Here is a 20,780-nt window from a genome sequence, read left to right as displayed (position 1 = left end):
ACCTCAAATGAAATGCCGATGAGCAGAGCCCCTTCTGGACAAGTACTTAGCAGTACAGTGGGAATACAAAAGCTGATGAAACTAATGTCAGCCACTGCAAACAGTCTTGCAGTGTTCGATCTCTCCAAGAAGTTATGGAATAGGCTGACTGACTGTGCCAGCAGTCATGATAAAACCGGCAACCAGTGTTCCTCGTGACTCACTTCCAGCATGTGTTGGAGAGGATGGCAAATGTGCTTGGCTTGGCTGCTGACCACAAATCTTTGAACACAGCTCTTCAGCCAATTCCTTATCCACTGTGTGGTCCATCTGCCAAGTCCATGCCTCTATTTTGGAGACAAGGATGTCATGCAGGAGAGTGCCAAATGTCTTGCACAAGTCCAGGTAGATGCTGTCAGTCGCTCTTCCCTTACCCACCAAATATCTTTGCTCTCATCTGAGGTATTAACTCAGGTGAAATTTGTAAGGAAGATAAAGCAAATGCCATATTGTCTAGCAGCATCATGTTGGTATTTCATCAGTCTGTGTTCTGTCCACAGACTGTGCTGGGCTTGTCTAAAGGGATCACTGTTGGCAGCAAAAGTGCCCACATCTGAGTCTGGTGAAGTTTTACCTAGCTAGTGGCAGAAATAAATTTGCAGCTGCTACTGAGAGGGGTGGAAGAGACCGCTGTATCACGGTGAGCATCCTCTGGACAGGACTGAGGTGGAGGTTGGTTTGGCACCGAATGGTTTGATCTTTGCTGATTCAGACTCAGCTCAGCTTCTTTGATTCTCCTTGAAGCCAAATTACTCTTGAAACCCAACCTGCTGTGTTATTTCCACAGCCCCAGAGGAGTTCAGGGAAGCAAAGAGCAGTGGTTACAAAAATCTCACTGACTTTAAAGTCCAGAAAGAGCTACTGCCACGTGTGACCTGCAAACCATGGGCCAGAGAGGCATAGTCCTTGATGTGTGATGGGGTAAAGCAACATGAAACAACTAGAATGAAAGCAGCCAGCATCTCTTCAGCTGCAATCCAGCGTCAAGAGGAGTTAGCAGGAGGACCTTGCCAAGCCAGAATTGTTTTGCATGAGACCCCGTTTGGCAGCACTGTGGCTGGATGACTTGGCGCTACATTAATTGCCCATAATTGCTGTGCTGACATAATTAAGTTCTCATGCAAGAGAGGCACGCAACTGCTCACAGCGCTTGGTAAGCTGTGCTGGGCTAAAAGTAGCTTTTTATGATCATCATTGCTATTACAGACTTGGGCTGGAGTGGGTGTAAGGGGAAGATCAGTAGCTTGGGGAAAAGATTGACTCTGATGGTTCATGCTGAATGGCACGGGGTTTTCTGTGGGAGATGATTGACCAGATCATGTGTGTAGCGACGTAGGAAGCTCAGATTGGTGTGACGTAGAAAAGGGGCACAAGATGAGGTTGCAACACATCTTCCAGCAGAGTGAAAAATGCTTCCTTTCTAAATACAAGAAGAGAAGGAAAAATGGATTATTCTTGGCAGTCTGCTGCCCTGCATATTTTGCCTTTGCTGCTGCCTGCATTTTAGAGACCACTTAGTCTTATCTAAGAATAAAACGGGGATTTACATGCTTGTGCAAACTCTGATTCTTCTTTCAGAGGAACTATCATTATTCAGATAATCCCCTCCTCTCAGCTTATTTTTCTAGAAAAAAGGAACTGGCTAATGTAACCCAGCCTCACCATTCATTCATCTTTTCCCACACGGCCCTCGAGGGCTCCAACTCCATTTCTCCATTTTTTCCAACCAAGAGTGGCCTGCTGTGCTTGGAGCAGGTTTTGTGTTCGACAGACCTGTACTCATTGATCTGAAATCAGGAAAAGCCACTTTGAAACATGTTGGCAAATGCTACTCTCATGCGTTACCCTGGGTAGAGCAAGTTGGGCTCTACACCAAAAGGTAGCACTCTGGTGGCTTTTTTTATTTACTATATGGAAGCAAGATTGTATCAGGGCTGTAAAATAGCTGCACTTACTCTTCATCTGTGGCTGTTGTGCCTCAGGTCCTCATGAACACATGAGGAATATGAACCTTCTCCCAACGCTTCTTTAAGATTCTTCCTTTTGCCTGCACAGCCCATGAGCAATTTTCCTTTTGCTTGTGCTGCCTGCAACTCCTTTGCCAGAAAAAATGCCCCATTTTGGCTGGTTTTTGTACTACAGCTTCTCTGACTCTTCAGACATGGAGATCACATTCTTCCAGTCCTGTTCCTGTCTCGGAGCTGTTACTGTCAGACATTCTTTATGGGGGAAGATGAGGAGCTTCCCCATTGCACACTGACCGCCAGCCGTGGGCACCTCAGAGAGGACTTTGAAGTGCTGCTGTCTGATGACTTGCAGTAATTAGGATCCAGAAATAAGCTTTCCCTCAATGTTGTCACCGAGGGCATGAGATATATATGTAATGGGGGTATGCTCAACATCTGGAGGAAAAGCAGGGCCTTTGCAAAGAAGCAAAGGGCAGGACACAAGAACCAGCTGAGACAAAGAAAATTTATTTAGAAGCTATTATTAAAATACTAGTGTGTAAAAACAAGAGAAAACCCTAAGTTGTTAAACATCCATGCACAAAGCTCTTGCACAACAAGAGAAATAAGGTGAAATGTGATGGAAGAGGTGCTTTGTGGAGGATGTGGACTCATGGTGACAAAATGATAGCATTTGGAGTGGGCTGCAGAGAGGAAAATGATCTCCATCCATGGTCCTTGCAGGTCATTCCAGGAGGAACAGTGTTTGATACTCGGGCAGTGTTCAAGGCATTTAGGGCAGACATGGTAGAAGCCTTAAAGTTTGAAGCTGTGCGAGTTTTGGTTGGCTTCTGGCAGTGGAAGGGGGCAAAACTGAATGGATGGGTCAGCTGCAACGCCGGCAGAGGCTGGCTCCCTGGACAGGACAGTCATTCTTTCCTTAGAGCTGCTGCCTGTGTGGGAGATGAGAAGACCGTGACTGGTGTGGTGGGTGGACCTTGGGGCGGAGGAGGACACTGGGACATTCATAAATAGTCACCCACAGATGATGCCTCCAGGACAGGGCTCATCAAGCGGTGGATGCTGCTGGTTCCACCACTTCCAGGTAAGGTCCTCCTTGCTTTGCTTGAATCCCGTTGCTTTCGGCTATGGAGACATGCTGGCAGGAAGGGACTTGATTTCAAGTGTCCCAACAAGAGACTGTTCAGCTGCATTTTTGCTTTACTTCCCCTTACAGAGGGGTTTGTCTGTCTGTATTTGTTGAGGTAGAAGAAAGCAGCTTAATGCAAACTCCCTTCTGGTGCAAGGGGTGCATTATGAGGGACAGCAAGCCATGGAGAGCTTTCTGGGGGAAGACCTCCTGCTTTCCTAGGGAAAGCCAGTGATGGGCAAGGAGAATTCTTGGGGAGGTTAAGGGGAGACTTGCAGAAGACCATAGGAGCCTCTTGCTGATGACAGCAGCCCATGCTGTGAGCTCAAGAGCTTTTCTGGAACCTTCTATATTGGAATTTTCTCCAAAGTAGGGAGGTGGGACTCAGCACTGGATGCTCAGGGGGCTGCAAGTTGGACCATAGTGAGGGCAAGAGGCCCAATATTCATTATAACCAAGGCAGGGAGGATAGAAAGCAGGGAGGAGGTGAAGCTCCAGGATGAGCGGAGCTGGTGGTCCACCTTGGGCTTCTTGGTTTGTGTTCTTTCTATGAAGCAGGGTCTTGTGGCCCTGTTCCTCCATGATCAGCTCTTCCTGGACCCCTGTTCCTCCATGATCAGCTCTTCCTGGACCCCAGCAGCTGGCCGGGGCTGCTGTGGCAGGTCTCTGGCAGGTTGCAGCAAGGCAAAGCCCCACAGTGCTGGTGTTCCCCAGCCTCTCAGGCCATGCAGGGGCTGGACATGCAGCCTGAACTGCTCCCCCCTGACACTGATGCTGCTCTGCAGGAGGGGAGCTGAGGCAGCTCTTCCATATGGCGCCTGTTCACTTCCACTTCTGCAAAGCCAGAGCAAGCCTGAAATAGCTGCATTAGCCAGCTCGGCTTAGAGAGCTTGTGCAAGACAAGCTGCAAGCCACTGGGAAAGGGGAAGGTGCATGAAACCCATGTGAAGCAAAAATGCACACAGGGCAGAAGAAACCTGGGGAGCCAGGAAAGAGAAAAACCAGGTTGTTTTCAGTGATCCCAGAGCAGCTGATGGACATCCCCCAGGTGGTGTTGCAGGTACAGGAGAGAGAGAGGTGATTTTTGACAAGGTATCACCAGGAGATGGAAGGGCACTTTCCAGGTGAACTGGAACAGTGGAGCTGGGGTCGCTGCCTGAGGACAGGTGACGCCCTTTGCTTAGTTAACTTCAGTTGGTGTCAGCATGTTCAGATCTACAGTAGGACTAGTGTGGGATGGAGTTGCTGTTGGATTTGATTGCAGACTGATGTGCTTTCACAAGTCCTTGCCCAAGGATTTTGTCTGTTGCCTGGCTCCCTCCTGGTTGTTGTAAGCTGTCTAAGTCAAACCAAGCTGGGGTGGTTGGTCTCTGTGGAGCCTTCTCCAGGCTGAACAACCCCAGTCCTCTCAGCCTGTCTCCATATCAGAGGTGCTCCAGCCCTCTGAATGCAACCCGTTCCTCTCCTCCTCCCTATCCCCATGCAGGGTGGCCATGTGCATAGGGACATGCAGCCGGATCGTGGGTCCCTGCCTGCTGGTGCTGGGCATGCTCTCCGTGGCAGCCAACATGCTCCTGCTCTTCCCTGGAGGGGCATCGAAGTACCTGGTGGAGGGGCACATCAGCAAACATGCCAAGGCCATGCCGGGTGTCTGGGGAGGCGGCATCATCGTGAGTACAGGAGCTTGCACCGAGTCCTTCCTCGTGTCTGTGGAGCAGGGACAAAGGCATGGAGCTGGTGGCTTCCCTTTATCCCCCAGCCACGTTTTCCTTCCTGCAGGTGCTGCTGGCAGCGACCCACATCACGGCGGTGGGGTGGCGATGTGCCGGCTGCTCCAACTGCGGCACCCGTCACAATGTAAGGCAGCAGTGGGACCTCCAGAGCGTGGTGGGGTGTGGAGGCTGGCCCCAGTGTGGGTGGCAGCTCTGCCATAGTGGGACATGGCATGGATCCTCCTCTCCCATGGCCCCATGGTGGGATGTGGTAGATGGCCCCTCTCCAAAGGGAGTTTGTGGCAAGGGGCCCCTCTCGCATGGACCTGGGGTGAGATCCCGCATGGCGCTACCTCCTCAGAGGACAGTTTCCTGTTCATGCTATCATAGGCTCCACAGGGCAGCTCCCTGCCCTGTTCCCTGCCTGCTTCTGCCCAGCTTAAACAACTCAGTGACTACTTCATCCTCAGCCTCAGATCCTCAGGCCTGGAGCCCCTTGGGGTGAAGGGAAGGAGAGTTGTGCCCCCTTGCCAAACTCCACCGATAACGTGAAGCTGCATTTGGAGCCCACCTGACTTTCAGTGTGTTGTGTCCCTGGTTGCTGTCTACAGGCTTTCATCTCAGCTGTGCTCTCCAAGCTGGCCCTGCTGGGTGCTGCTGCCTGTTTCATCTTCTCTGGGGTGGGTTTGACCAATGGACCCTTCTGCTTCTACAATGCCTCCGAGCATGGCCACAGGCATGGCACCATCTGGGGTTACCCCTTCCTGGACACTGGCAGCCAGGAGCCTGATGCCAGGTGAGGCAGTGCAGCTGAGTGGAGGTGATGCCTCGTCAGCTTATTGCTAATGAGGCTGGTGTTACTTTGGTGGGTGGGTTTGCTAGAGGTGATTGCAGCCCTGAGGGGAAGGACTTGGGGTGTTGGTTGATGCGATTTGACAAGAAACCAACCGTGTCCTGGGCTGCATCACAAGGAGCGTGGCCAGCAGGTCGAGGGAGGGGATTCTCCACTTCTACTCTGCTCTTGTGAGACCCCCCTGCAGTCCTGTGTCCAGATCTGGGGCCCCCAACACAAGAGGGATGTGGAGCTTCTGGAGACAGTCCAGAGGAGGCCACAAAGATGCTCCAAGGGCTGGAGCAGCTCTGCTATGGAGACAGGCTGAGAGCTGGGCTTGTTCAGCCTGGAGAAGAGAAGGGTCCAGGGAGACCTTAGAGCAGCTTCCAGTGCCTAAAGGGGCCTACAGAAAATCTGGAGAGGGACTTTTGACAAGGGCCTGTAGTGACAGGACAAGGGGGAATGGCTTTGGGCTGACAGAGGGGAGATTTGGGTTAGATACTAGGAAGAAATTCTTCCCTGTGCCAGCGCCTCAGCTCCTTCACTGAGTGGTGAGGCCCTGGCACAGGTTGTCCAGGGGAGCTGTGGCTGCCTCATCCCTGGCAGTGTTCAAGGCCAGGGTGGACGGAGCTTGGAGCAACCTGGTCTAGTGGAAGGTGTCTTTGCCTGTGGCAGGGGGCTGGAACTGGATGAGCTTTAAGGTCCTTTCCAGTTCAAACAATTCTATGATTGCAAGATCCCTATAGCTCAAGAAGTCCTCACTGTTCATGGCTTTCTACATTGTGCTTCCTATCCTCATCACCCTGCTGACCTTGCTCATCCCTGGGATGAAGGATAGAACATACCTCTACAGCAGAAACTGATGTAATTCCTGACCTGCTGCAGGGCAGGTTCTTACATCTCCTCCTCTCCCCGTCACTCAGGACAGAGAACTACCTATATGATCATCGCACCTGGAGCACCTGCCTGGAGCCAGAGGGTATCGTGGCCTGGAATGTTGTCTTCTTCTCCATCCTGCTGCTCATCAGTGCTGCTGAGATGGTACTGGCATCCTTCCAGATCCTCAACGGTTGCCTTGGCTGCCTCTGTGGCTTTTGTGATGGGAAGAAGAGTCCCCCATGAGGAACAGACACCCCACCCTGCATGAGGTTGGCATGCAAAGGGCTGCCTCTGTGCAGAGCCCTCTGCCTGCATGATACCCCTTCCTCCTCCCTGGGGGTGCTGATGGGGCTGGCAGCCATGTGGGGGTGTAAACCAGCCCAGTGAGCGATAGAGGTGAGGACCTGGCCCCTGGCGTTCTGGCAGGAGCCCAATGGCTTCCCCAGCTGCTCATCATCAGCCTCCACTCACCTCAGTGCAAAATGGGACATGGTAGTGTTTGTAGTGGTAAGAGCTGGAGCATTAACTCATCTTCATTAATCGGTCTGTATTTAGGTGAAGGAGAACAAATAGCTGAGCCAGGCTCTGGCTGGGGCTGGGAACTTGGATGGAGTTGTGCTGCGGGAGGCAGTGGTGTAATTGAGGTGTAGCCCAAAGTTCACCCATACACACACACACACACACACACACACACACACACACACACACACACACACACAGCAAACGAAATGAGCAGCTTTTTATCCCCACTGGCTCATGACCCATCATTGCACCTCCCACGGGTGTCACCAGCTTCAGCATCCCCTCTGTTCGCCCTTGTCCCCTAAACCTTTACAGGGACACAGACCTGAACCTGCCTGTGCTGGGACGACTTTGGCCCCAAAACTGATGAGGTTCAGAAGAAAGTAGCAATGATCAACCTAGTTTAAAGAAGCCAAGCAGTGAGCCAGGTGAAACAGTAAATGGGGGATTGTCGTGGCTTATCAGAAGGTAAAAGGCAGAGAACTTGCTGGTGGAGATAAGGGCAGTTTAATAATTGAAATAAAAGGATAATAATGCCAATTAATAACTAATTGTAGTGAAAAGGAAAATATCAAAGAGAAAGAAATAAAACCCAAGAAAGACAAGGAACGCAAATGAAAACAGTTGCTCACCACCAGCCATATGGAATGGGATATCCCTTGGGTCAGTTATGGTCAGGTGTCCTGCCTGTGTCCCCTGCCAACATCTTGTGCACCCCCAGACTGCTCACTGGTGGGGTGAGCTGAGGAGCCGGTCTGTGTAAGCACTGCTCAGCAATAACAACATCCCTGTGTTATCAATGGAAAGGAGCCCAGGACTGGGCTGGTGGCAGGAGCCTCCATGCCCAACCAACTACAGTAATTAAAACCAGTAATAAAACCCAGCTAAACGCCAGTTTGAGGATGGTAACACATGCCTTCTGTGTGATGCAGCCATGATGGCTGAAGGCAGGAACCCTGTGAGCATCCCAGTGTGCTGGTCTCTAGGTTGGTGCCCTGGGGATGGTGCTGAGGGACTCGGGGGAGCCGACCTTGGGGGGCACTAAGAGACAAGACAGCTCCTTCTCCCCTGCTTCCTGCAGTGTGGGGATCTGCTGTCCCGCTGGGAACCAGTGGCTGTCAGGGGGATGTTCTGGAGCACATCATGCAGTGTGAACATGCTGAAGGAGATCTGCTCATAGGGCGACCGTGTCCCGTTCTCATAGAGGCAGGCGAAAGCAATGGCTGGGCCACCAGCGATGGGGGCCTCGTTGTAGGGCAGCTCCATGTAAGCCAGGTCTGAGTAAGCACTTGGGCCCTCGTAGATGACCCATGGCTCAGTCCAGCTCTCCACATCCCTGGGGAAGGTGCTCAGGTGAACCCCCATGTTGACCCGTGACATGGAGCTGGTGGGGTGGGAGTAGAGGATCCATGTGGGTGCTTGGAAGAAGCCAGTGGGGCTGGGGGTCACCACGGGGTCCCTTTGGACCAAGGTGTTGCCATGAACATGGCCGTGATGCCCTGGGATAGGACAGCCCTCCTTAGGCTCAGCTGGCTCCTGATGGCTGCTGGTGGCCACTGCAGACAGCTCCTCACCTGCAGCCCGCCCAGCAGGCAGGTACCGAAACCCTGGGAGTATCCCAGGGAGCATCCCAGGGAGCGTTTGGGAAGCTGAGCCCTGGACAGGCATCACGGGGTCCCGAGGGGTGGCAGGGACATAGACAAAAGGTGCAGGGAAGCCGACAACGCTGCCGTGACAGCCATGGGGGGGCTCCACCAGCCGCTGCACCAGCTGCCCCCCGTGGAAGACAGCCCCATCGTCCGTGCTGAGTGCTTGGACCCTGAAGCCCAGGGGGCTGCGGGCATTGCAGTAGAGGACGTTGGAGCCATCCTCCTCATCCACCGAGACCAGCTGGCACTCGCCTGTTTGCAGGTTGGGGATGAACTCCCCAAAGCGCCAGCCTTGGCCGTGGTCATCGCTGTAGAAGGCGAAGGAGTGAGGGGTGGTCTTGCAGAGCTGTCCGAAGCACTCCTTGCAGTCGATGTGGTAGCTGTAGGCAGGCACCAGCAGCCGGCCTGACCGCAGCTGGATCCCGTGCCCAGGGCCCAGTGCGAACGTTGCCCAGTCTAGGGAGAGGAGATGGGATGTGGTTGAAGGGTGCTCCTGCCATGCCCAGTGTGGAAAGTTCACCGTAGCATCCCTCCCAGCCTAGCTAAGCAAGGTGGTGGGGTGGGAGGCATCAGAGCTCTCTTTGTCCTGCTCGTAGCTACTGGGCCTCTCCATCTTTTCCTCCATGCAAATGATACAGGTGCTCCCTCCATCTCAGCCCCCCTCTGCTTGAGATCCTTTTCCACCCCACCTCTTTGATGCCTGTGGGCTTCCTACTCTGAGGCCACTTCCAGCCACACAATGGATGCATCCAGGAGACCAAAACCCCCATGATTGCCCTTATGTTCTCCCCTCTTCTTGCCCCACTCCAGTGCACTACCTTTGATGGCCCCACCAATGACCTGCTGCGTCAGGTCCGTGGCTTTGCTCCAGCTCAGTCCCTGGTCAGTGCTGGTGACGCAGCAGAGGCGGGTGACGTTTTGGCCAGTGACAATCTGGTAGGCTTCGGGTGTCCTGCCCAGCACCGTGATGAAGAAAAGGAAGAGGGTGCCGGTGAACTCATCATAGAGCGGGCAGGGGTTCATTGAGCGGTGGTGCTGCAGCGTAGCCGTCTCCAGCACACGCATGTCTTCCCACTGCTCGAGGGGGAGGAGGAGAGCATGGAGAGGGATGAGGACCACTCCACTTCACCCAGCCCAGTCTCCCCTCCCCATTGTGGCTGCCTCCAGGAGCTCAGCCATGCCAGGCACAAGCAATGGAGGACAGCCGCCTGTGCCCTCTGCAACCCCAGGGCATCCCTCATCCCACCTCCACGTAGCTGCCATAGATGGAGCCACGGCGCAGCACCAGCAGGTTGGCGTGGGCATCGTCAGCACTCAGCCGCTCCTCCGCGAACGCCAGCAGCTTGGCCACGCAGGGCAGGTAGAGCAGGGCGGGCACACGGTACGTGACACCATTGGACTCCTTCTCAAAGAGCACGGTGCGGGCGGGGAAGTGCCGGGAGCCCATGGCATCTGCAGCACAAAGATGTGGCCCGACCACAGTGGGTTGATGAAGGGGGGACACCAGCTGCTAGGCACAGCTGTGGGTGCTGGCTGGGACTGGATTGCCCTTGGAGGGGGTTAGGGTTTTAACTTGGGGAAAACTCGGTGGTTTGGGGAACCCCCGAGAGCATGGGCTGGAGGGCTGGTGGCTACAGGCAAGGTTGGGGTTGAGAGAGCTGAACGTGTGCTGCTGCGGTGGCAAATCACCGCTGTTCAAAGGGGGCACAGGATTTTGAGTAGCACTGAAGAGGCTGACCTGGGCTACCCCAAAACAAAACAAAATAGATCTTCGAGGTCATCCATCCCTGGCAGTGTGCAAGGCCAGGCTGGATGGGGCTTGGAGCAACCTGGTCTAGTGGAAGGTGTCCCTGAATGTGGCAGGGGGTTGGAGCTGGGTGAGATTTAAGGTCCCTTCCAACCCAAACCATTCTGTGATTCTATGCTGGCAGCAGGAGCGCCACCACAGTCAGCTGTCCCAAAGTTACATGTCCCTGCGTGCCCCAGGTTACCACCACGGGAGGAGATAGATGGGCATCCCCCTCCAGGGCGAAGCCGGAGCAGCTGAGGGTGACTTTCACCTGTGATTTAATTAGGAGCTACAGCCAATCAAACACCTCACATTAAAAGCGAAGGCACTCACCGGGTCCTGCTCAGCTGCGGATCCCCTCTGTCCCAGACACACCACAGGGTAACACCAGCTCCGGGAGCAGGCAGCTTTCTGCAGAGCCTGTTGCCTTGCTGCTTTGCTCCCCCCTTCCCAGCCCGCAGGGTCCCCCCAGCGATGGGTCACAGGGCTCCCACAGTGGCTTGGAAAAACCCCTGAGTCAGCAGTGGCAGTCGCTCATGCAGCACCCGCCGCACAAAGGCACCGTTATGGACCCTGGGCAGAGCTGGGGCCCCGAAGCTGCCAAACCACCTTGGCTGGAGCCCCCGGGGGATGCAGAGGGGGCCATGGGGGGTGTTTGCAGTTCCCAGCAGCACAGCAGTGCGCTCACAGCCCCGAAACCAACCGTGCCCTGGGCTGCAACACAAGGAGCCTGGCCAGCAGGTCGAGGGAGGGGATCCCGCCCCTCTGCTCTGCTCTGTTGAGGCCCCCCCGCAGTCCTGTGCCCAGCTCTGGGGCCCCAACACAAGAGGGATGTGGAGCTGCTCGAGTGAGTCCAGAGGAGGCCACAAAGATGCTCTGAGGGCTGGGGCAGCTCTGCTATGGAGACAGGCTGAGAGAGCTGGGCTTGTTCAGCTTGGAGAAGAGAAGGCTCCAGGGAGAGCTTAGAGCAGCTTCCAGTGCCTAAAGGGGCCAACAGGAAATCTGGAGAGGGACTTTTTACAAGGGCCTGTAGTGACAGGACAAGGGGGAATGGCTTTGGGCTGACAGAGGGGAGATTTAGGTTAGATATTAGGAAGAAATTCTTTCCTGTGAGGGTGTTGAGGCCCTGGCACAGGTTGCCCAGAGAAGCTGTGGCTGCCCCATCCCTGGCAGTGTTCAAGGCAAGGCTGGACGGGGCTTGGAGCAACCTGGTCTAGTGGAAGGTGTCCCTGCCCATGGCAGGGGGCTGGAACTGGATGAGCTTTAAGGTCCCTTCCAAACCAAACCATTTCATGATTCAGTGATTTTCCCCCTCCCACAGGCTGGGAGAGGCTGGAGCTCCCTGCCCAGGTCCTGGAACCCATGTTCACCATGGGCCACCACAGCTGTGAGCTCCCCAGCCTGTGGGCTGGAGGGTCCCAGCCTTCCCAGGACCCCCACCACAGGTCAGCTGTTAAGCAATTATTTCTATGCTTATATTCCACCACAGGCATCAGCTCAGCCAAAGTGGCTTAACAACATGCACATGGCAGTCATGGGTCAGAGGCTTCAAGGCAAAACCCAGGCTCAGGCTGCAGAATTGGCCAGGACAGGCCCTCAGGGATTGCCCAGGCTGAACACATGCAGCGGCCGCCTCCTCCACCCCAGGTAGTTATAAATGCCTGGTTAATTTCATCTCAGGTTGCTGGAGCAGAAAACCAAGAAAGTGCTGTTGCTGCTCCCCTTGTGCACATGGCTTGAGAGGAGCACAGGTTGCACTGCAGGCAGTTAACCCTTGCCTCGGCTGGCTCCCTCGACTACCTCCTGGGTTGAAACACAGCCAAGAGAAATCCCTGCTCTGCTTCTCAAACCACTCTCTCCGACAGCATCTCTCTCTGCAGCGAAGCTGCAAGCCAAGGGATCCTGGATCATCATCCCCCTCTTGCCATCCAGGTCCCAGTACTGCAACAGCACTGGGAAGGCCTGTCAGAAGGGCAGCACCAAGCCCAGTGGCTTTGGCATCATGGCCATTAATGATTGCCAGTGGTGCTGTATTTCAAAGCTCAGCCAGCATCTCCTCCTGCTCACACTGCTCAGGGCAGCTGCAGGACCTGGATGGTGTGACTGCTGTGCCCACAGCTATGTCTCCCTCCACCCCACTCCTCATCAGTGCTGGAGAGTGGTGGGGGCAATGGGGAATCCCTTTGTCAGCAACGAAGCCTCTGCTGATAAAGGGCCTCAGGGATGCTGAGCCCAAGGGACCATCCATGCCCAGGGACTGGGGACCCTTGTCCAAGGGAGCGGGGTGAAACCCCGAATGTTGCTCCCAGGGGAGCACCAAGCTGTCTCAGGTGGTGCAGAGGCCCCACACACCCCATGACACACATGAAAAACGACGTCTCATGTGCTGGTGGGGAAAGGCTGAAAGGCAGCACACCCAGCTTTGGGTATGATGCTTGTGACTCTCATCCAAAGAGCAGCACTGGCATCGCATGGTGGTTTGATGTCACTGAGCATGGATGCTGGACAGGACACCCAGTATCTCCTCTACTCCTCCGAGCACTGCATCCCTCATCACTCTCTCCTCCTCGTTTCCCTCCCCCTCCCCTTTTTTTTTCCCTTAAATGCCCTAAAACAGGTCTTGCTCTAGTGAGCTGTGACCAGTCTGCATGAAATGGCAGCTATTAAACAAAGTCAAATGCAAACAAAATGATTAAGCCCGTGATTAATGATTAAGAGGCAGGAATGTCTAAGCCAGCTGAAAGCCCGCCTGGCATGCAGCAGCAGCAGGCTGTCCCCCTGCCTGGCAACAGGCATCATGCAGGATCTGGACAATGCAGAGCCTTGGGCTCAACATCCCCAAAAAGGGACCCACCACCAGTTTGGTGGCCCTGAACAAAGCCCTCTCCTGCCTCTCTCTCTTGTGCAAGAGCCTTGTGGACCAGTCATGTGCCAGACATGGGGTGACGCGAAGGGGTGGGAAACTGCAGTGAGTTGTCACATGCCCTAGTTGGGAGTTGGGGGCTGCATCTTCTCCTGGAAAGTGGTCCACAGCAAGGGCAAGCCTAACTGCTTCCTCTTCTTGTGCGGGTGTTGGGCAGCGTAAAGATAGGATGTGTACTGGAGCTCTGGCATTACCATTTTCTGGCAGGTTCTCAGTGTCCTGTTGTCTAAGTCTTGTTTGAGGTTATACCCAAGGATATTTGCATCCCCTGACTGGAAAGGCAGGAGAGCTTTGTTCTTGATGTGATCCTTCCCCACTGCCTCCTGGTCCGAGAGACAGGTCTCCATGAGCTCCTTCTGTCTCATTCGCAGGCGACTCACCTCCTTCTCCAGCTCCTCAAGGCCTATAGTCTCCTCAATTCTCCTCCAGAAGCTCTGGTTGAAGTGCAGGTAGAGCTTCCAGTCTAGTGAGCACCATGCTTTTATCTGCTCCTCGCTTTCTGGAGTCAAGGTCTGGACAGTGTCCTGGCTTCTGGAATTGAGCTTAAAGTAAACCACATCATCCAGATCCCAGCACAAAGTGTGCTTCAAGAGGATCATGGACTCATCAAAGTATTCTGCTATCAAGATCAGGTGGAAGTTCTGTTCAATCTCCTTCAAGACTGCCTGAATGTACTTTTTGTTGTCCTCTGCATTGTTGTCATACCCAAAGTCAAACCACATGATATTCCTGGCATAGATGTTTCGCTTGTAATCCGCTGGATAGTAATACTTCATGGGTGACGCCAGGTATTCATTCACGTCCTTGGAGATCCTGAAGGCAGGGACAGTGTCCTTGTAGTAGATGTAGGAAGACTCCAGCAGAGGAATGGGGTTCCTCAGGATGGAGAAGTAGAAAGTGTTTGCTGCCATCACCTTTTGCACCTGTTTGCCGGGAGGAAGAAGAGAGGCTGTTAGTATCACAGTATCACAGTATTAGAGATTGGAAGGGACCTCGAAAGATCATCTAGTCCAATCCCCCTGCCGGAGCAGGAACACCTAGATAATGTTACACAGGAATGTGTCCAGGCAGGTTTTGAATGTCTCCAGGGAAGGAGACTCCACAACCTCCCTGGGCAGCCTGTTCCAGTGTTCCGTCACCCTCACTGAGAAGAAGTTTCTTCTCAAGTTTAAGTGGAACCTCTTGTGTTCCAGTTTGTACCCATTACCCCTTGTCCTATCATTGTTTGCCACTGAGTAGAGCCTGGCTCCATCCTCATGACACTCCCCCTTTATATATTTATAGACACTTATAAGGTCACCCCTCAGTCTCCTCTTCTCCAAACTATAGAGACCCAGCTCCCTCAGTCTTTCCTCATAAGGGAGATGCTCCACTCCCTTAATCATCTTTGTTGCCCTGCACTGGACTCTCTCCAGCAGGTCCCTGCCCTTCTTGAACTGAGGGGCCCAGAACTGGACACAATATTCCAGATGGGGTCTCACCAGGGCAGAGTAGAGGGGAAGGAGGACCTCTCTCGACCTACTAACCACCCCCCTTCTAATACACCCCAGGATGCCATTGGCCTTCTTGGCCACAAGGGCACAGTGTTGGCTCATGGTCATCCTGTCGTCCACTAGGACCCCCAGGCCCCTCTCCCCTACACTGCTCTCTAACAGGTCATTCCCCAACCTATACTGGAACCTGGGGTTGTTCCTGCCCAGATGCAGGACTCTACACTTTCCTTTGTTATATTTCATCAAGTTATTCCCTGCCCAACTCTCCAGCCTGTCCAGGTCTCTCTGGATGGCAGCACAGCCTTCTGGCGTGTCAGCCACTCCTCCCAGCTTAGTGTCATCAGCAAACTTGCTGATAGTACACTCAATTCCCTCATCTAAATCGTTGATGAATATATTAAATAATACTGGTCCCAGTACTGACCCTTGAGGCACTCCACTAGTTACAGGCCTCCAACTAGACTCAGCCCCATAGACTACAACTCTCTGGCTTCTCTCCTTCAGCCAGTTCACAGTCCACCTCACTACCTGATCATCTGGACCACACTTCCTCAATTTAGCTGTGAGGATGCTGGGGAAGACTGTGTCAAATGCTTTGCTGAAGTCAAGGTAGACCACATCCACCGCTCTGCCATCATCCATCCACCGTGTTATTTCCTCATAAAAGGCTAAGAGATTGGTCAAACATGATTTCCCCTTGGTGAAGCCATGTTGACTGCCCCTCATAACCCTCTTATCCTTGATATGCCTTAAGATGGCACCAAGGACAAGGTGTTCCATCACTTTCCCAGGGATGGAGGTGAGGCTGACTGGTCTAGAGTTACCTGGGTCCTCCTTCTTGCCCTTTTTGAAGACTGGAGTGACATTTGCTTTCCTCCAGTCCTCAGGCACCTCTCCCGTTTCCCAAGACTTGGTAAAGATGATGGAGAGTGGTCTAGCTATGACTTCCGCCTGTTAGTCTGGAGGCCCTGCTTGTTGAACCGGGTTTCTCCGCAGGTGCTGTGGCCCTTCCTTACCTCAGAGGGGTTAAACCGCAGGTGATTGCACATGATGTTATAGTTTCGTCCTATGGCTTGGAATTCCTCCACAAAGTGGGCCAGGAAGGTGTTTGGGTAGCCCAGGTGGACAAGCTGGTCAGCTGGCAGTGCGACGGTGAGGTTGTACCTCTCTGCGAACCTGAACATGATGTTCAGGACGGTGCTGCTGGCTGTCTTGTGGGTTTTGAGGAACATGACATTAGTCTTGGCACGGCAAGGCATGAAAGGGATCAGCAGTTCCTCGTGGACCTTTGAGATTCTGCAGGAAGGCAACAGGTAGGGAAAACAGCCCCTGCAGTGCCATACCCCATCTCTGGGACATGACAAAGCCAAGCCTGAGCAGGTTCTTCTGATACCACACCTGCATCTGAGGCAAGGCACCCACCTAAATAAGCCCCATCCCTCAGGCATAGATATCAGACTGTTTTCTGCTTCTCCAGCTTCCCACCCAAAAGCTTCAGCTTGATCCCCTTTTCTTTTTCCATATGGCTGATTTTGCCCCAGAAAGCTACACTCTGACTAATTTCATCCCTTGCCACCCAAATGTGGATCTAGGACATAACTTTGGGCCACTGCCCTTACATTATTAGCCTAAAACCCATGTGTTAAAATCAAGTGCCACGGGTCAGACCCTTTCTGCCCTGTGCAGATGAAGTCACACAACCTTGCTTCCACTTCACTTACGTGTAGTCTTTATTCTTCATACGGAAGAATCCCGACAGGAAGATCAGTCCCAGGCAAAGGCTGATAACGACGAGACATTTGGTATGCCTGGAGAGAAAGGAGAGTTTCAGGGGATTTTTATGTGATAGTGCCTCCTGAGTGTGAGCCACCCAGTGCCGCTGATTGAGCTTGGGAATGTTTCATCATGGGGAGCACAATTTTATACCTCCTTTTGCTCCCTCAGCTGTGTGAGCAGCTCTGCATTAGAGGCAGGACAGTGAGAAATTGCTCTTTCACCATCACTCTTCAAGTTTTGGCCTTTGGCAAGACACAGCCTACTACAGGCAGAGCTTGAGCGCTTCCAACAGCCTCCGGCTCTGCCCTGCTGCCTTTTATTTTGCCTTTCTTTTAGCTCTCTGTGTCTCCAGATCTCATTCACTGTTGAAACTTCTCGATTATTCACTAGAAAATTCCAAAATGCAGCAGATCTGGCTTGGGCTTTTGGTTGTTTTGAGAAGATGTACTCCCATTTATAGCATGGGATGGTCAAACTCATGGCTCCCACTCTCCCAAGGAAGTGAGGAAGGCTGCAAGCCTGCCCAGTCCAAGGGTCAATAGGGGCACACGGCTTGCTGCAGGCTGGACCTGGTGGTCCTTTCTACTGTCCTTCTGGCTAAGGATCCTCACACATGGTCCTGCTGCACAGAGCAGTGGCTTCCATATCCCACAGCTTGTACCACGTGAAAGACACTGAACCACTCCTCGTGGTTGGCCTGACATGGATGTAACCACCAGTTTCATGGGACATGGTCTACAGCCTCCCATGCACTTGCCATGGTACCTGGCCATGGAAAACTAGAGAGAGGATTGGAGCAAAGCCCATCAGAACAAAGAGCTGCACATAAACCCACAGCCATCATAACCAGCTGCACCAGCTGCGACTGGGGGCCACAAGCCGAAGGTGCACACAGTGGAAGCGTGGAGCCAGGCGGCGATGCTGTAACACTATGATGGCACTGCAGCAAAGTGTTCATATATTCATCCCAAGTGGGCTGTCCCTTCCAGAGCCCTGACCCATGGGATTCCTCCAAGTAGGTCCTTGAAGAGGCCAAAGTTTACCTTCCTGAAGTCCAGGGTTGCAAACCTACTTACTGCCCTGCTTCTTCCATGCAATATCCTGAACACCACCATCTCCCAAACTCTCAACTTATTCTTATAGAATCATATGATCACAGAATCAACTAGGCTGGAAAAGATCATCAAGTCCAGCCATTATCCCAGGACTGCCAAGGCCACCACTAAACCATGGCACTGAGGGCCTCATCTACACGTTTTTCGAACACTTCCAGGGGCGGTGATTCCACCATTCCCTGAGCAGCCTGTTCCAATGCCTGAGCAGCATTTTGGTAAAGAAGTTTTTCCTAATATCCAATCTAAACCTCCCCTGATGCAGCTTGAGGCTGTTTCCTCTTGTCCTATCGCTTGTTACTTGGGAGAAGAGACTGACCCCACCTCGCTACAGTCTCCTTTCAGGTAGCTGTAGAAAGCGATAAGGTCCTCCCTGAGCCTTCCCTTCTCCAGACTAAACCCCCCAGGTCCCTCAGCCGTTCCCATCACACTTGTGCTCCAGGTCCTGCACCAGCTCCATTGCCCTTCTCTGGACCTGCTCCACCCCTAGCCAGAGCTCGACACATTCCGGTTGCTGTCTCTCACAAAGAGCAATTCCACCACCTCACCTTGCTGGCCTGCCTTTCCTAATAAGTACATATCCACCCGTGACTGCACTCCAGGCATGTGAGCTATCCCGCCATGTCTCTGTGACTGCAGTAAGAGCATGGCCCTGTGACTGCGCACAGATCTCTTAATTCTTCCCATTTATATCTCACACTGCATGTGCTGGTGACAGGCACTTCAGAGAGGTAACCACAAATGCAGCTTCCCCAGAGGGGTACAGGAGGATCCACTATAGCCACGCACTCCCCTGAGGTGGCTGCGCTTCTGGTTCTCACCTTGGGAGGCAGCTAAGGAACATCTGTCACTGATGGGAGGGCTTCTTGTCCCAGGGTGGCAAACAACACTACCCTGTAGCATTGTGCTTTTCCCCTGCCTGGGGATGTATGGGTGGATACCTGCCTTCCAGCTCAGGGAGTGCTCAGGGAATGGGGAAAGAGAGGGGACTGCAGCCACCTTCACCCCACTGCCCCCAGCAAAGACCAGTGGAAGTGTTCAGGAGAAGGGCCAAGGGCTAGGATCAAGGTGACCCCCAGGAAGGAGTGCAGGTAAGTGGGTCCTGGAGGGAGATGGGGAGGGGGGGCTGCAGGTACATAGGCACTGGTTGGTGCACCCATGCAGCCGGTCCTGTCCCCATCACCCCTGGGGCTCAACCACCCACCGCTGCACCCACAAGAGCCTGTTGCTGGTTTCAGTGTGTCCTGCAAACCTGCAGAAGAGGTTCCACCACCCGCTCTGCACCCACTGCCCTGGCACAGCTCTGCAAGAGCCAGCACTGCTCTTAAACACTGTTCCGTTAGTGCCACATACACACACCTTTGTCATAAGGTTACAAGTCTCTGACTAAGCCACCTCTACATCTGTTTGTTGGGCCAACAGACACCCTATTCAGGATGGCTGAAACACCCCCCATCCTTCAATGCCCTCCAGAAAAGACACGTCCCACTTGTCTGAGAGCTATTGTACTGCTTTCACAGGCACAAACTGAAGGTGAACCAGAGAAGTACCTGGCGTTACAGAAAAGAGAACTGATCTTTCACAGTTACAGCCGCAAGCAGAGGGATTTCATAACCACCAGCCTGCCGATAGGAACACAGAGGACATGGTGCATGGGATCATGGCTGTAGTGATTTCTTCCTTCCTCACACAACAGCGACATAGCATTTCGCATGAAGTCTGGCACAGCCCAGAGTCGCCGGCTACAGTCAGAGCCAGCATCTACTTTTTTTGGCACATTCATACAGTCTTTTGCAAAGCAAAGGTGAAGAGAGAAAGCCACAACTCAAACACTGCACAAAAGCCACCCAAGCACGGAAGACACGCAACAGCCTGGGAGACCTTTGGGGAAGCACTTGGGAGCCAATTGCCAAGACACAGAATTTTTCCTAGAAGCCAAAATCCTTGGGGAGCTGTCAGCAGGGGTGTGCCAGAGGTTCAACTCCCTTTCCCAACCCGTGTCATCTCGCAGCCGGGAAGAAAACATGGAAAACCACCTCCCGGGTCACACTTGGAGGTGCTGCTACGGATGCTTTAAGGCTTGGGACAACCTTCTGGTTCATTTGGCTTAAGCTGAAAATAACAGTTCTGTGTGTTGACCCAATAAGGTTCTTTCAAATTAAAAGACTTGGAATACAGGAAGGAAAGAATCACAGCAAAATTAACCTGCACCCTGGAGCAAACTGTAACTAACTCTATAGGTTATTAATAACTCTCAGGGATTACCCGGACCAGACCTTTCTACCTTAATTCTGCACCCACAGTGTTCCCGTCCCCCTTCCCTTACCTTGAAGTGCACCCAGGGCTTTTCATGCTGCCTCACTGCAGCGAGCTGGAGAATACCTCCTTTGTGAATCGACTGCACTACTCCTTTTGTCTACAGGCTCCTGGGCTCTTAGTGGACACGGCTCTATTTCTAGCATCCCATAGCTGCTATAAATGGCTGGGATAGGTGAGGACAAAGGGAGTGGCTAGGTGTTCCCGGGGGTGGGAGGAAGTTAATTAGTAAGCCATGGAAAGCTCTGCTATGGTGCCACATTAACACAGGTAGAAAGAGCTGCCTCAGGAGATGGGGTGTGCAACGGTTTTGCAGGGAAGTAAGGATTTAGCAGGAACACCTCAGTGTGGACCCCCTTCTCTCCTGGCTATGGGGGGAAGGCATGGGGGACTCGATCCTGGCATGCTGCTGCTGGCAGGGGGCAGGAGGAGGGCATCATCAGCTCCTTTGTCACCCTGCACACCATCACATCACTTGTTCAGTGCCCCTTCCCTGCCCACAGCCACACTCCTTGGTGCCTTGGTAGTGCTGCTGCGCCTTTCCTCCACTTCTTGCTCGGTGGTTTAGGACTGTAATGCTCTGCCAGCCACATCTGGCAACAAGAAATTAGGAAGAGCAGAACAGGAGCGGTGTTCACCTAC

The 20,780-nt window shown here is 53.3% G+C and overlaps 3 protein-coding genes across 7 annotated transcripts; 1 reads left to right on the top strand and 2 right to left on the bottom strand.

The window, feature by feature from the left end:
- Window positions 1-3,740: 3,740 nt before the first annotated feature.
- Window positions 3,741-7,993, top strand: TM4SF19 (transmembrane 4 L six family member 19). 4 transcript variants are annotated; one of them, XM_062611195.1, is made up of 6 exons: window positions 3,741-4,259; window positions 4,622-4,805; window positions 4,895-4,992; window positions 5,459-5,643; window positions 6,603-6,720; window positions 7,396-7,993. In XM_062611195.1, the coding sequence occupies exons 2-6, from the start codon at window positions 4,643-4,645 to the stop codon at window positions 7,465-7,467; spliced, it is 636 nt and encodes a 211-aa protein (XP_062467179.1). In that variant the 5' UTR covers window positions 3,741-4,259; window positions 4,622-4,642; the 3' UTR covers window positions 7,468-7,993. The 4 variants fall into 4 exon arrangements, with proteins under 4 accessions (XP_062467179.1, XP_062467176.1, XP_062467175.1 ...); XM_062611192.1 differs by having other exon boundaries at window positions 3,743-4,259; window positions 6,603-6,827; window positions 7,396-7,458; XM_062611191.1 differs by lacking the exon at window positions 7,396-7,993 and having other exon boundaries at window positions 3,743-4,259; window positions 6,603-7,245.
- On the bottom strand, window positions 7,569-16,742 carry NEU4 (neuraminidase 4). 2 transcript variants are annotated; one of them, XM_062611175.1, is made up of 4 exons: window positions 16,656-16,742; window positions 9,976-10,181; window positions 9,548-9,803; window positions 7,569-9,185 (listed from the first exon to the last, which is right to left on the bottom strand). In XM_062611175.1, exons 2-4 carry the CDS (start codon window positions 10,174-10,176, stop codon window positions 8,122-8,124), a joined length of 1,521 nt encoding a protein of 506 aa, XP_062467159.1. In that variant the 5' UTR covers window positions 10,177-10,181; window positions 16,656-16,742; the 3' UTR covers window positions 7,569-8,121. The 2 variants fall into 2 exon arrangements, with proteins under 2 accessions (XP_062467159.1, XP_062467158.1); XM_062611174.1 differs by lacking the exon at window positions 16,656-16,742 and adding an exon at window positions 10,852-11,165.
- Window positions 13,192-20,365, bottom strand: GAL3ST2 (galactose-3-O-sulfotransferase 2). The gene is made up of 4 exons (XM_062611182.1): window positions 20,149-20,365; window positions 16,656-16,742; window positions 15,951-16,230; window positions 13,192-14,364 (listed from the first exon to the last, which is right to left on the bottom strand). The coding sequence occupies exons 1-4, from the start codon at window positions 20,172-20,174 to the stop codon at window positions 13,504-13,506; spliced, it is 1,254 nt and encodes a 417-aa protein (XP_062467166.1). The 5' UTR covers window positions 20,175-20,365; the 3' UTR covers window positions 13,192-13,503.
- Window positions 20,366-20,780: the final 415 nt, after the last annotated feature.

Source organism: Pezoporus occidentalis, unplaced genomic scaffold (genome assembly GCF_034315485.1).
Source record: "Pezoporus occidentalis ecotype Australia unplaced genomic scaffold, CSIRO_AGI_Poc_V1 ctg151, whole genome shotgun sequence".
NCBI classification, from domain to species: Eukaryota; Metazoa; Chordata; class Aves; order Psittaciformes; family Psittacidae; genus Pezoporus; species Pezoporus occidentalis.
The sequence above is the reverse complement of the archived record's forward strand: the minus strand, read 5'-3'. Positions and strand labels throughout refer to the sequence as shown.